We start from the raw sequence: 12161 nt of genomic DNA on the forward strand, positions 1-12161 counted from the left end.
AATTGGAAAGCCTGACTCCCTTGTTGGTTTGATATCTTTTGATACTGTTGTCAGAGAAAATCCTTCCTGTAAGAAAAAAATGCAGCTGGCTTTTTAATGGTAGCGAATATCAAAGGCCACTTAGATGTCCCATGGGTATCTCAAATTCAACATATCCACGATCAGATTTACTACTTTTTCCCCCCAAAGCAATTCTTCCTTTTCTTGATAATTGTTACCACTATCTATCTTATTACCTAAGCCAAGCGTTTGAAAATCAGTCTTCTATATCCATTCTCCATCCAAGCTATGTTGATTTACTTCCTCATCATCTCTCATCTAAGCTCCTTCTAATGACCCTGATTGCATCTATCTTGACTTGTGCCCTGATCCTCTTACCTTGGACTTCCTATTCTGAATAGTTATTTATTTGTTTGTTCTATTTTATTTACTTATTTAGCTGTATCAGGTCTTGGTTGCGTCATGTGGGATCTTTTGTTGCGGTGCTTGGCCCCTCTAGTCGTGGCACGGGCTCCAGAGCACACGGTCTCAGTAGCCACAGCACAGGGGCTTAGTTTCTCTGTATCATATGAGATCCTAGTTCCCAGACCAGGGATCAAACCCGTGTTCCCTGCAATGCAAGACAGACTCTCAACCAAGAAAGTCCCTGGATTCCCTACTCTTTACTAAGCAATACGTCATCATCTGGCCACCAAAAAAAAAAAAACCCTTTCCAAATGCATTTCTTTGTGTTACTTTCCTAGTAAGTCTTTCGGGGGCTCTCTTCTACCTATAGAAGAAAATCTAATCTTTAGAGTGGCAGCCAGTGCTCTCCACAAGTTGGACCTTGCCTCTCTCCAGCTTCAAATCTTTACCCTCCTAGCCTGTCTCATTCCAAACATACCTGACCACTTGTGGGTGTTTGGAACCCTCTGTTTTGCTTCATACGTTTCCGCCTTCATTCACACTTGGAATTCTCTCCCACCATTTTTGAGAAGACCTAATTCTCTTTCAAGATTTAGTTCAAACTTTACCACCTTCCTGTAGGGTTTTCTATTTTTACCACTCACAGACTGTCTTCCCACAGAATTAGCCACTCTTTTTTGCATTTCTCTTGTGGACCCCTTCCTGCACTATAGCACCCACTTTGTTGACCTGCTTCCCTAATAGACTGGTAGCTCCTTAAGCAAGGACCTTCGCTTTTTCTTTCTTTTTACTCCTAGTATCTAGTGCTGCCTGTACAATTCAGGCACTCAGTAAAGCTTCATTGAATGAATGAATTAGTAAGTGAGAAGTGTCAGAGGCCGGATGAAAAGGCTGGCAGAGAATGCATGGTATTAAAACTGGTCAAGAGGAAGATACAAAAAATATAGTGATGAGAGTAAGAGAAAAGATCATCTACTAAGAAGGACCGGGCCTTGTAGATGAGAATGAGCAGCATGGTGGGATTAACTGGTGTTAAGCTTCTGACTAGGATTCTAGTATGAGGTTCTTCTATTGCCGTACAAAAGGACAGGTGGTGTTGAAGGCAAATGAATTTTTCTGGATATAATCCTTCCTATTTGCAAATATTGGCACACACATGCTAAAGTTTTATAGTAGCACTGCATTTATCTAGTGTTTACAGTGTGCAGCATTCTTTACTTTTATTATTTTATTGGACCCTTAGACCAGTTATCTCCATAAGCTTCAGTTCCCTTTTTGTAAAATGAAGATAATAGCTTAGGATTGTTTACAAGAGCTATTATATGTCTAGTGCACAGATGCATGCCACATCAGTTGTTAGATCAGGGCTTTGTGACTCGTAATGCTTAAATGACTTGCTTAAGTTCACAAAGGTAAGTTAATGGCGTGCGTGTGTGCTCAGTCACTCAGTCATGTCTGATTCTTTGCGACCCCATGGACTGTAGCCTGCCAGGGTCCTCTGTCCATGGAATTTTCCAGCAGGAATATTGGAGCAGGGTTGCCATTTCTTACTCCAGGGGATCGTCCTGACCCAGGGATCAAACCCACATCTCCTGCATTGGCTGGCAAATTCTTTACCACTGTGCCACATGGCATATTTAAATTCCTCTGTCCTCTTTTTGCATAGTAGTATTCTGTTGTGCTATACCAGGATATAATAATATCGTCTACATTACTTAGGGCATGGCATCTTTAATTTTCTTGAGAGGCTTACCCAAAACAGGCTTTGGAATTACTCAGAGGGTTTATTGACAAAATCAAGCAAAATCAAAAACTTGGCTAAAACCAAAATGCCAATATAAATAATATTTGTATAGCTTGCCTGGCTTCCTAGTCCCTCTGTTTTGTGCTTGGGGGTTTTCCACAGAGAATCTGAGCGACTAGCTCCTGGCCTTGTGAGGTTTGTGGAGATATGCTCTCATTTAAATTCATTTTTAAAGTATTATTTTTGAGTCCAGTTTTAGACCAGAGCAAGTGGCAATTTGGGGTCCTGGAATTACGGTAGCAGAAACCTAGTGGGAACTAGAATAGGAAGAGAGTGACTCTGGGCTGCGGCAGACACTGACGATTGCCCCCGTCCGTCCTTGTGTTCTCTGTAGTGTCCTGTCCAGGAAGAACCTGAAGCCACAAAATATGAAATGGAGATGAAATTACTAAGTGAAACAGTTTCAGCAGGTATTCTTCCAAGTCACATTTTTAGAATTTAACTTGACTGGGATTTTCTGCTTACAAAAGAAATGCAAGGATATTAGAAAATCAACTCAGATGTTGCAGAAGTATATTTAAAGTGAAAATTCTTCCTCATCTCTCTACTGAGATAACCAGTGTTAACAATTCTTTTGAATTTGTTGTACTCTGTCTCCATCTCTCTCTTTTTGATTTTAAATAAAACCATCAGGTCATATTATATGAATATTCTCATTGAAAGTTACTTTTTTTTCACCTAACAATATTTGTTATTGTACATACACACATAAAACACAATACATATTCTACTTAAATGAATAATATTCAACATTATTCTAAGTCAGAACACATTGGTAACCTTACTTTTTAAAGTATCTATGTAATGCTATGGGACATTATCATCTATTAATAAGGACTTAAATAAGGTTATTTCTAATTTTTTTTATTATTACAAGCAATGTTGCCTTGAACATTCATAAGCACACACTTGAAGTTAGAAATTTCTTCACACTTTTGTATTTAGTCTTATCATGGCAAATAACAATTGGATACAGTTTTTAAATGTCAAGATGATAGTGATGTCTAATTTGCAGAACTTCTAGTTTGAGATTTATGGAATCTTTTTCATTAACTTTATCATTTTGCTTCTTTCCCAGAAACTCCTTAGGAATGTATTTTTTATACAGTTCTTAGCATAGTTTTATAACAGACTTCTTGTCCACTTCACTTTTTCCAACACACTTTTTTGTCAACAGTCAACTAGGTTTATATCATTATAACTTTTCCGTAATCCTTATGAGATAATTTACCTATGAAAAATATAAATGGAGCCCTCCCCTGCACCCTAATATTATGCATGCCTGTTCCCACTTTAAAGTGAATGATTTTGAATTAACCACATTCTGAAAATGTGTAGTTGCTAAATAAAAATTTTCTTTACCAGTATTAGAATGCTTTCATTTCCTTACTAAGAAAATACAGAAATGTTGTGATCTATTTAGAAACTCAATCAATCTGATTAATTTCAGCACAGGAGTTGCTGTTAGAGAATGCTTCTGAAAAGCCCTATTTCCTTGAAGAAAATGAGGTTGATTTATGCCAGTTCACAACCCTGGGTGGAGTGTACCACTTGGATATTTTGGAGCTTCCTCCACAGTGTAAACCAATGAAGGGCTGGATGATTGTGGAAGTAGGTTGATTCTTGAATCAAAATTTATGGATAAAATAATTTCTCATGCTTTAACTTTATCTGAAATGATTTAACATCTATTTAACCCTAAAATGATTTAACCCTATTAAACAACCACAAATGCGGAAAATGTAATTTTAAGCTGTCTTGAATTTATGAATCAAAATCAGATACTAAAGGAGAGGAATCTGAAATAATAACGGATTTTAAAACTAGAATTCATACATGTTAATTTAATTGTAAACCTGTAACTCTGTTTATATTATGCCAATTTGGCCTTAATAATGACAGTCATTTTCAGGGGTCATCAAATTTTTTCTGTAAAGGGCCAGGTGGTAAATATTTTCAGCTCTGTGAGCCATACCAGCTCTGTTGCAACTCCTCAACTCTGCCATTGTAACATTAAAGTAGCCATTGGTAAATGAATGGACATGGCTGTGTTCCAGTTAAACTTATTTTACAAAAACTGGTGGGGGCTGGATTTTCCAAGGACCATAGTTTGTGGATTCTAGTCTAAATCAGTGGTTCCCAGCATGTGGTCCCTCGACCGGAAGCATCAACGTCATTTGGCATCATCTGAGAATTTACTAGAAATGCAAATCCATTGTCCCCACCTCAGTCCTACCGAATCAGAAAGTTTGGAGCTAAGACTCAGCAGTCTGTGTTTTAGCAAGATATACCCCAAAGTTTGAGAACCACTGGTCTGTATTCTTGATATACAAGTGTGGTCCATGAACCTGCAGCATCTGTAGCAGCTGAGAACTTGTTAGAAATGCATCATTTGGGACTTTACCTCAGGTCCACCGAATCTGCATAGTAACTGCACATGAAAGTTTGAAAAGCACTGATGTGGGCACTGCCAGTGGTATTGATGCACAGATAGCACTCACTGAGTAACAAGGATACTGATGGTAGCAGTTGTCAATCATTTTTCAAGGAGTTCTCGCTCTTGTTTCAGTAAGTAGTAACATTTGCTCTAGTATTGACTTAACTTTTAGTGGCCTACACCCCCAGATAATACCCCATTATGGTAAAGAATCTGCTTGCAATGCAGGAGACCTGGGTTCAATCCCTGGGTCGGGAAAATCCCCTGGAGAAAGGAATGGCTTCCCACTCCAGTATTCTTTCCTGGAGAACTCCATGGACAGAGGAACCTAGAAGAAGCCATAACTTCTTTATGCATAGGCATTCTTGAGTTAGTGTAGTATTTATCTTTTTTTTTTCATTATCACCCCTCCAAAGAGCCTTTGTAGACTTTTTTCCTAACTGTCCCCCATAAAGTATTAATACCACATGTATACTGTATATTTACATATGTGCTGTATGTATATTTGTGTTTTATACCTAAAAGAGTACAATTTTTTCATGACCCCTCTAAACTAATTTTTACCCTCTTAGGGATAATATTCGGAGAAGGCAATGGCACCCCACTCCAGTACTCTTGTCTGGAAAATCCCACGGACAGAGGAGCCTGGTAGGCTGCAGTCCATGGGGTCGCTAAGAGTTGGACACGACTGAGCGACTTCACTTTCACTTTTCACTTTCCTGCATTGGAGAAGGAAATGGCAACCCACTCCAGTGTTCTTGCCTGGAGAATCCCAGGGACGGGGGAGCCTGGTGGGCTGCCGTCTATGGGGTTGCACAGAGTCGGACATAACTGAAGTGATTTAGCAGCAGCAGGGATAATATTGCTGTTCCTTTCCCCTTCTCATAAATGAGAATGCAGTTACTAGGTTGACCCTGGAGAGATAATTTGGTTTGTAGCCCCTCTGAGGGGCTTCCCCAGGGGCTCAGCAATGAAGAATCCGCCATCAATGCAGGAGACTCAGGAGACACAGGTTTGATCCCTGGGTCAGGAAGATTCCCAGGAAAAGGGCATGTCAACCCACTCCAGTATCATTGCCTGGGATATCCCATGGACAGAGGAGCCTGGCGGGCTACAGTCCATAGGGTCGCAAAGAGTTGGACATAATTGAAGCGACTTAGCACACAGCCACTTTGAAGAATCTATTTGAATCAGCCTTCCCTACCTCAGAAATATCTGAAGAGCAGAGTGGAGTCCAGAAAGACACCCTTTGGTGGAGGTAGGCTTTCAAAACTCTTTATCCATAGGAAGGTCTAAGCCTGAACTGGGAATTTCAAGGATGCATACAAAGATCTGGTGTTCCTGAATTTTGTCCTGGTATCCTGATACTACTCTAAGTGCTCTATTTGAGGCCAGAGTATTCTCCATCACACTTATTTTTCTCTCCTGCAACAAAGAGACCTTCCTCATTTTCTAAGTCCCTTTTAAATAATCTCATACTTCCTCTAGAAATTTTCCCCAACCAGTTTTTCCTCTGTTTTGCAACATTTGTAATCTTCCCTTTCCTAGATCCATCTCTGCTAAATTCTGATAATAGACAAATCTTCTTTATCCCACGGACATCTGCTCTTGGCTTAATTTACTTTCTCCCCATCACCACCCCCCTGCTTTTTTAAGATGTAATTGATATATAACACTACATAAGTTTAAGGTATGCAATATGATGATTTTTAATTTCATTCATTTATTTCCACGCTTCTCAAAAGGTTGCTTATTCTTTCTGTCTTCACCCACACACCCTAACAAAGTTACTGGAACATGAGATTTGGGGTCCTATATATCTACTGGGTTGGTCAAATCTTTTAAGATTTTGTTGTTCAGATCTTTCTATAAGATGTTAGGGGAAAACCCAAATGAACTTTTTGGCCAATCCAATACTTTTGCCTTCTGGTGCCTTCTTGAAGTCATTTTGTAATCTTTGGCACATTAATTGATTTTTCTAAGTCCCAGTTATCTTCTCTGTTCAACACATATCTCATAGAATTATTGGAGAAATAAAATGAATAGTTAAGTCCCAGCCAGCCTAGAATCTGGCTTATAGAAGAGTTCTGAATTACATTCAAATGTAGTGATTCTTTCCCCTCAATCATTAGTTTTAATTTTGTTGTGACATTTTGTTTGTCAATCTATAGTGAAATGTGACTAAACTGCAGTGTTTATTTAACATACATAGCTTACTCTGCATAACTCTGCATCATAAACTCTTACCAGTCAGCTTCTAACTTAGTGTTATCTTGGTCATTTTTAAAAGATACTCAAAGAGGGATTGCAGAAATATACATATCCTCCGGAAACTACAGAAGACCTTGAAGCAGAAAATGTTTTTCCACCCATAGAGGTCACGCTTGAAGTTCACGAGAATGTAATCTTCTTTGAGAATCCTATGGTTGCAAGGTGGGATGCTGAAGGTACAATGATGCCTTAACCAGCTTTGACAATTATGTAATGAAAAGAGATATAATAATATAAATCCTTAAATCAAAATGGGAAATGGAGAATGTAAACTGAGTTTCTAATCATACATATTTCTGTGCCTATTCTAGGGTCTTTGTTTCCTTTTGATGGAAATGAATAGGGATGTTTTTAAAAAGAAGGAAATGAATAAAAATATCAAATAGTATAGCAAATCAAAAACAAATGAAAAGCCTACTCTCTCTTGAAATGGCCAAATAATTCAGATTGGGGTGATTAAAATTTGATTATTTTAATGTTAATGATTTATAAATTGCAAAGCTTATTACAACCAGGTACTGAGGATGGGTGTCTTCCCAGGTGGCTTCAGGGGTAAAGAACCCGCCTGCCAAGCAGGAGACACAGATTCAATCCCTAGGATGGGAAGATCCTCTGGAGAAGGAAATGGCAACCCACTCCAGTGTTCTTGCCTGGGAAATCCCATGGACAGAGGAGCCTGGCAGGCTACAGTCCATGGGTTCGCAGAGTTGGACACGACTTAGCAACTAAACAACAACCGAGGATGGGGAGTGGGCAAATGGGAAACCTGAGAAAGAGGAAAACCAACCACTTTATGCCTCGATAACTTTTAACTACTGAACCATGGGAAATTATTGCTTATTCAAATTGTTAAATATCAATAAATCAGAAGTGTTAACAAATACAAGTTAATCATTCACCAATTATTAACAAATACCTGATTTGGGGTTGGCAGGCTAAACTTTGAAAGGTCGTGGTCTTGTGAATTAATGTATGCAAATCTGGGGACTCTTAGATGAAAGTTGAATAGCTTTGTTTTTAATGTAGGTGAATTATTCTACATCCATTTATTTGTGAAAAGGTTTACATACTAGATAACAGGTCTAGATAATAAGATAACTAAAGCACAGAGCTATTACTTTAGTTATGGGGGCAGAGAATTTAAAGACTATTTTGTACTTTAAATTTTTTTATGGTTGCTACAACACACTATATTTTTGCTTATACAGACATAACCACAAGACGTTTAGTGTAGAGATAGTTTATGTTTTAAAAACAGTATATTTCTATCAATACATTAAACCATAAAATATATCAAAATGAACATTGGGTAATTTTTTCCTTTCATGTTGCTTTAGAGGTTTCACTTTTCCTTTCCTTTAATGGTAACGTTCCTAAATATTTATTTATCAAATTAAAATTAGAGTTAGACAAGATCAGTTATCCCACATGATTCAGGGAAATACAACAAGTAAAATTTGACTCTAACTGCAGTAATTATATGGCAGTAATCTACAACTCCATGGTTTCCCTGGTAAAGAATCCACTTGCCAATGCAGAAGACTGAGTTTCAATCCTTGGTACAGGAAGATGCCCTGGAGAAGGAAATGGCAACCCACTCCAGTATTCTTGCCAGGAGAACCCCCTGGACAGAGGAGCCTGGCAGGCTACAGTCCATGGGGTCACCAGGAGTTAGACATGACTTAGCGACTAAACAACAATTTTTATGGTTATAAATTAAAATAATTTTGTAAATGTAAAAACAGAAAGAGGAACTATATATAACTTAGTTTTCTAATATAATTATTATATTGAATTCAAGAGTCAAAAATAGAACTAATATAACACTGTAAAGCAGCTATACACCAATTTTTTAAAAAGTTTTAAAAAAAGTAGGTGTATGGGGATGAAAACTAGAGAGAGATGGGAATGACAGCTGAGGTTGGGAATTACTTTATTATTTATTACTTTATTCATTATCCAAGATAATTTTCATTAGGAGGATGGCCTCAATAGGAGGAGAGTTTAAGTGCGTAGGGACAATATTATATATTCCTGTCTACTATTGTTTATTGAATGCTTTAAAATTAATGCCTAAAAGTGTTTTATTTCTTTTTTCCAGTAAATTTTCAAATAAATACATGCAAAATTAAAAAAAATTTAAGTCAAAAATAGCCAGTGGAACCTTTTGTGTGAGAAGACAAGAAAGCCAAGTGGAAATGAAGAGGGTGTTCTAGGAAAAGAATGATTCATTCCTTTCATAAAATGCTAAACAATAAGAAAGAGATAAATGAGACACGATTCCTTCTTCCAGGAATTTTCAAAGTTGTAGGAGAGGCAGACAGGGAAAGATACCATACACAAGGGGGTAGAGCAGTGAGGGGCTATATGATAGATGAAAGTGCTACGGAGCAGAGCAGTGACCGGGTCCCATCTGGAGTGCTAAGGACAGCTTCTCCTAGGATAGAATATTGAGCAGGTCCTTAAGAGACCAAGAGACCATTGATGTAGTATATTCTGTGTGGGCATAAGTCTTCATTCCTCTTGGGTATATTGGTAGGAGTGGAATTTCTGGGTTGAAGAGTAAATTGATGTTCAACTGTTTAAAAACTGCCAAGTTGTTTTTCAAAGGAGCTATAACCACAACACAAGGTTCCCCATTTTTCCATATTCTTGCCACCATTTGTTATTACCTATTTTTTTTTATTAGAGCCACCCTAGTGGGTGTGAAATGGTTTTTCATAGTTTTAATTTGTATTTCCCTAATGCGTGGTAATGTTAAGCATCAATTTTTATGTATTTACTATACTTTCATGTAGCTTCTTTGATGAAATGTTTATTCAAATCTTTTGCCCATTTTTAAGTTGTGTTATGTTTTATTATTGAGTTGTAAGAGACACAAAAGACCACTTATTATATGATTGTGTTTAATGAAAGTTAAGAAAAGGCAAATCTTTAAGTATATTAATAGTTTCTTGGGGCTGGTGATGCAAATGGGAATTAACTATAAATAGACATAAGAGATCTTATTGGGAGGATAATAATATTCTAAAACTGAATGGTGGTGATGATTGCAAAACTGGGTAAACCGACTAAAAATAATTGTATACTCAAGATAGGAGAATTTTAAAGTTCTTTAAAAAGAAAGATGAAGAGAGGTTCTCTAAAAGAGGAAGGGAAATGTTCTCTAGGAAGAAAGAACTGCATGTGCAGAGGCTTACAGGTTTATGATGTTGTTGGGGAAGAAAAGAAAAGTGTGACTGGAAAGAAGTCTGAGAAGTAGCAAAGAAGGAAGCCAGAAATGAGAGTCAGAGCTTCATTCTGAAAGTCTTGTGACCATGCTGAGGAATCTGGACTTGATCCTGTAGACAGGAAGAAACTCCAGTGAAGATGGTTTGTTGTTGTGATCCTATTCTCAGTGTGAAAAATTAATTTATACATATTAAAGTTAGTGGAGTGGTTTCATTCATCTTATTTTTGCAGAGGAAAAAATGGAACTAATGTCTTATTAATCCTAATTATAAAGGTAAACAGTGGAAAACTGATGGCATCAGCAACGTGTCTTACAAATCAGAAGAGAGACTTATAACATTCAACCTGGAAACTTTCTGTCCTGTTACCTTAATTCAAGATGCCCATATTAATATGCCATACCAGTCATGGGAGCTAAGACCACTTGATGTGAATAAAGTACTTCTGACTATAACTACAGTATTTACTGAACTTCAAATACAAATCAAGGTAAACCGCTGTTATAGCAAGTCATACCAAAGAGTTAAATCTCTTGATGACTATAAGAGTGTGTGTCAAAACAGTCAATCACTGATGATTTACATATTGAAATATGTCTTTTATAAATATATTGAAAATATACCTTGAGCTGGTACCCCACTCCAGTACTCTTGCCTGGAAAATCCCATGGACAGAGGAGCCTGGTAGGCTGCAGTCCATGGGGTCGCTAAGAGTCGGACATGACTGAGCGACTTCACTTTCACTTTTCACTTTCATGCACTGGAGAAGGAAATGGCAGCCCACTCCAGTGTTCTTGCCTGGAGAATCCCAGGGACGGTGGAGCCTGATGGGCTGCCGTCATGGGGTCGCAGAGTTGGACACGACTGAAGCAACTTAGCAGTAGCAGTAGTTTCTAAATAAAATACTGAGTATATAGGAAATAACATGTAAAAGTAAAGTATAAGTTTGTGCCCTAAAGTTACTAGGAATAGAGCAATTAGTGAAACTCTAAGTATGGTTGCAGTATGACTTTCAGAGGTTTTGGTCCAGTCTTAGAGTGATCTTATCACAGGAAGATAGCACCCAGCTGTTTGAAATCCTTTTTGAGTAACTCCATTGCTACCGAGTCTGACTCTATGATTTCAATACCTGTAGACCACGAAATTTTTGTACCTTATTTTTATGTTCCTGGTTATGTTGCAGTGTCTCCTAGTTTGTAGTCTATGGGAACTTGAATAGAATTTGTATCCTGCTATTGAAGGAAATGGCAACCCACTCCAATAGTCTTGCCTGGAGAATCCCAGGGACAGAGGAGCCTACTGGGCTGCCGCCTATGGGGGTCGCACAGAGTTGGACATGACTGAAGCGACTTAGCAGCAGCAGCATTGTGTGAAAATTGTATAACTGTTAATTATGTTGAATTGGTTCATGGTGCTTTTCAGGCCTACTATATCTTTCTACTTTTCTGTCTCTTCTATTAATTTTTTTTAAATTTTATTTTTAAACTTTACAATGTTGTATTAGTTTTGCCAAATATCGAAATGAATCCGCCACAGGTATACCTGTGTTCCTCATCCTGAACGCTCCTCCCTCCTCCCTCCCCATACCCTCCCTCTGGGTCGTCCCAGTGCACCAGCCCCAAGCATCCAGTATCGTGCATCAAACCTGGACTGGCGACTCGTTTCATACATGATATTATACATGTTTCAATGCCATTCTCCCAAATCTCCCCACCCTCTCCCTCTCCCACAGAGTCCATAAGACTGATCTATACATCAGTGTCTCTTTTGCTGTCTCGTACACAGGGTTATTGTTACCATCTTTCTAAATTCAATATATATGCGTTAGTATACTGTATTGGTGTTTTTCTTTCTGGCTTACTTCACTCTATTGAGACTCCAACTAAAAATCTTAATTTATCTACTTTAAAAAATAACTAATGTATAGTAGAACAATATGTAACTTTGTTCTGTATTTTCCAAATCTCCTCTAAATATGTTATTATACTTTCATAATTAAAAAAAAAGAAATTAC

At 37.8% G+C, this 12161-nt stretch overlaps 1 protein-coding gene across 37 annotated transcripts in view; it reads left to right on the forward strand.

The window, feature by feature from the left end:
• Positions 1-12161, forward strand: part of DNAI7 (dynein axonemal intermediate chain 7) — an 88027-nt gene that overhangs the window by 69808 nt on the left and 6058 nt on the right. For 10 of the 37 annotated variants that reach the window (XM_086401705.1, XM_086401704.1, XM_086401707.1 and 7 more), the window contains 4 exons: positions 2544-2619; positions 3660-3820; positions 6937-7093; positions 10423-10637. In XM_086401705.1, coding sequence (XP_086257831.1) covers positions 2544-2619; positions 3660-3820; positions 6937-7093; positions 10423-10637 — 609 coding nt within the window. Of the gene's footprint in view, positions 1-2543; positions 2858-3659; positions 3956-6936; positions 7094-10422; positions 10638-12161 lie in introns of those variants that run through there. The other 27 variants (XM_086401713.1, XM_086401712.1, XM_086401718.1 and 24 more) reach the window with 13 other exon arrangements.

This window comes from Bos grunniens, chromosome 5, assembly GCF_055505025.1.
Source record: "Bos grunniens cultivar Pamir isolate PY7600 chromosome 5, Bosgru_T2T1.0, whole genome shotgun sequence".
In the NCBI taxonomy this organism is placed as follows: domain Eukaryota; kingdom Metazoa; phylum Chordata; class Mammalia; order Artiodactyla; family Bovidae; genus Bos; species Bos grunniens.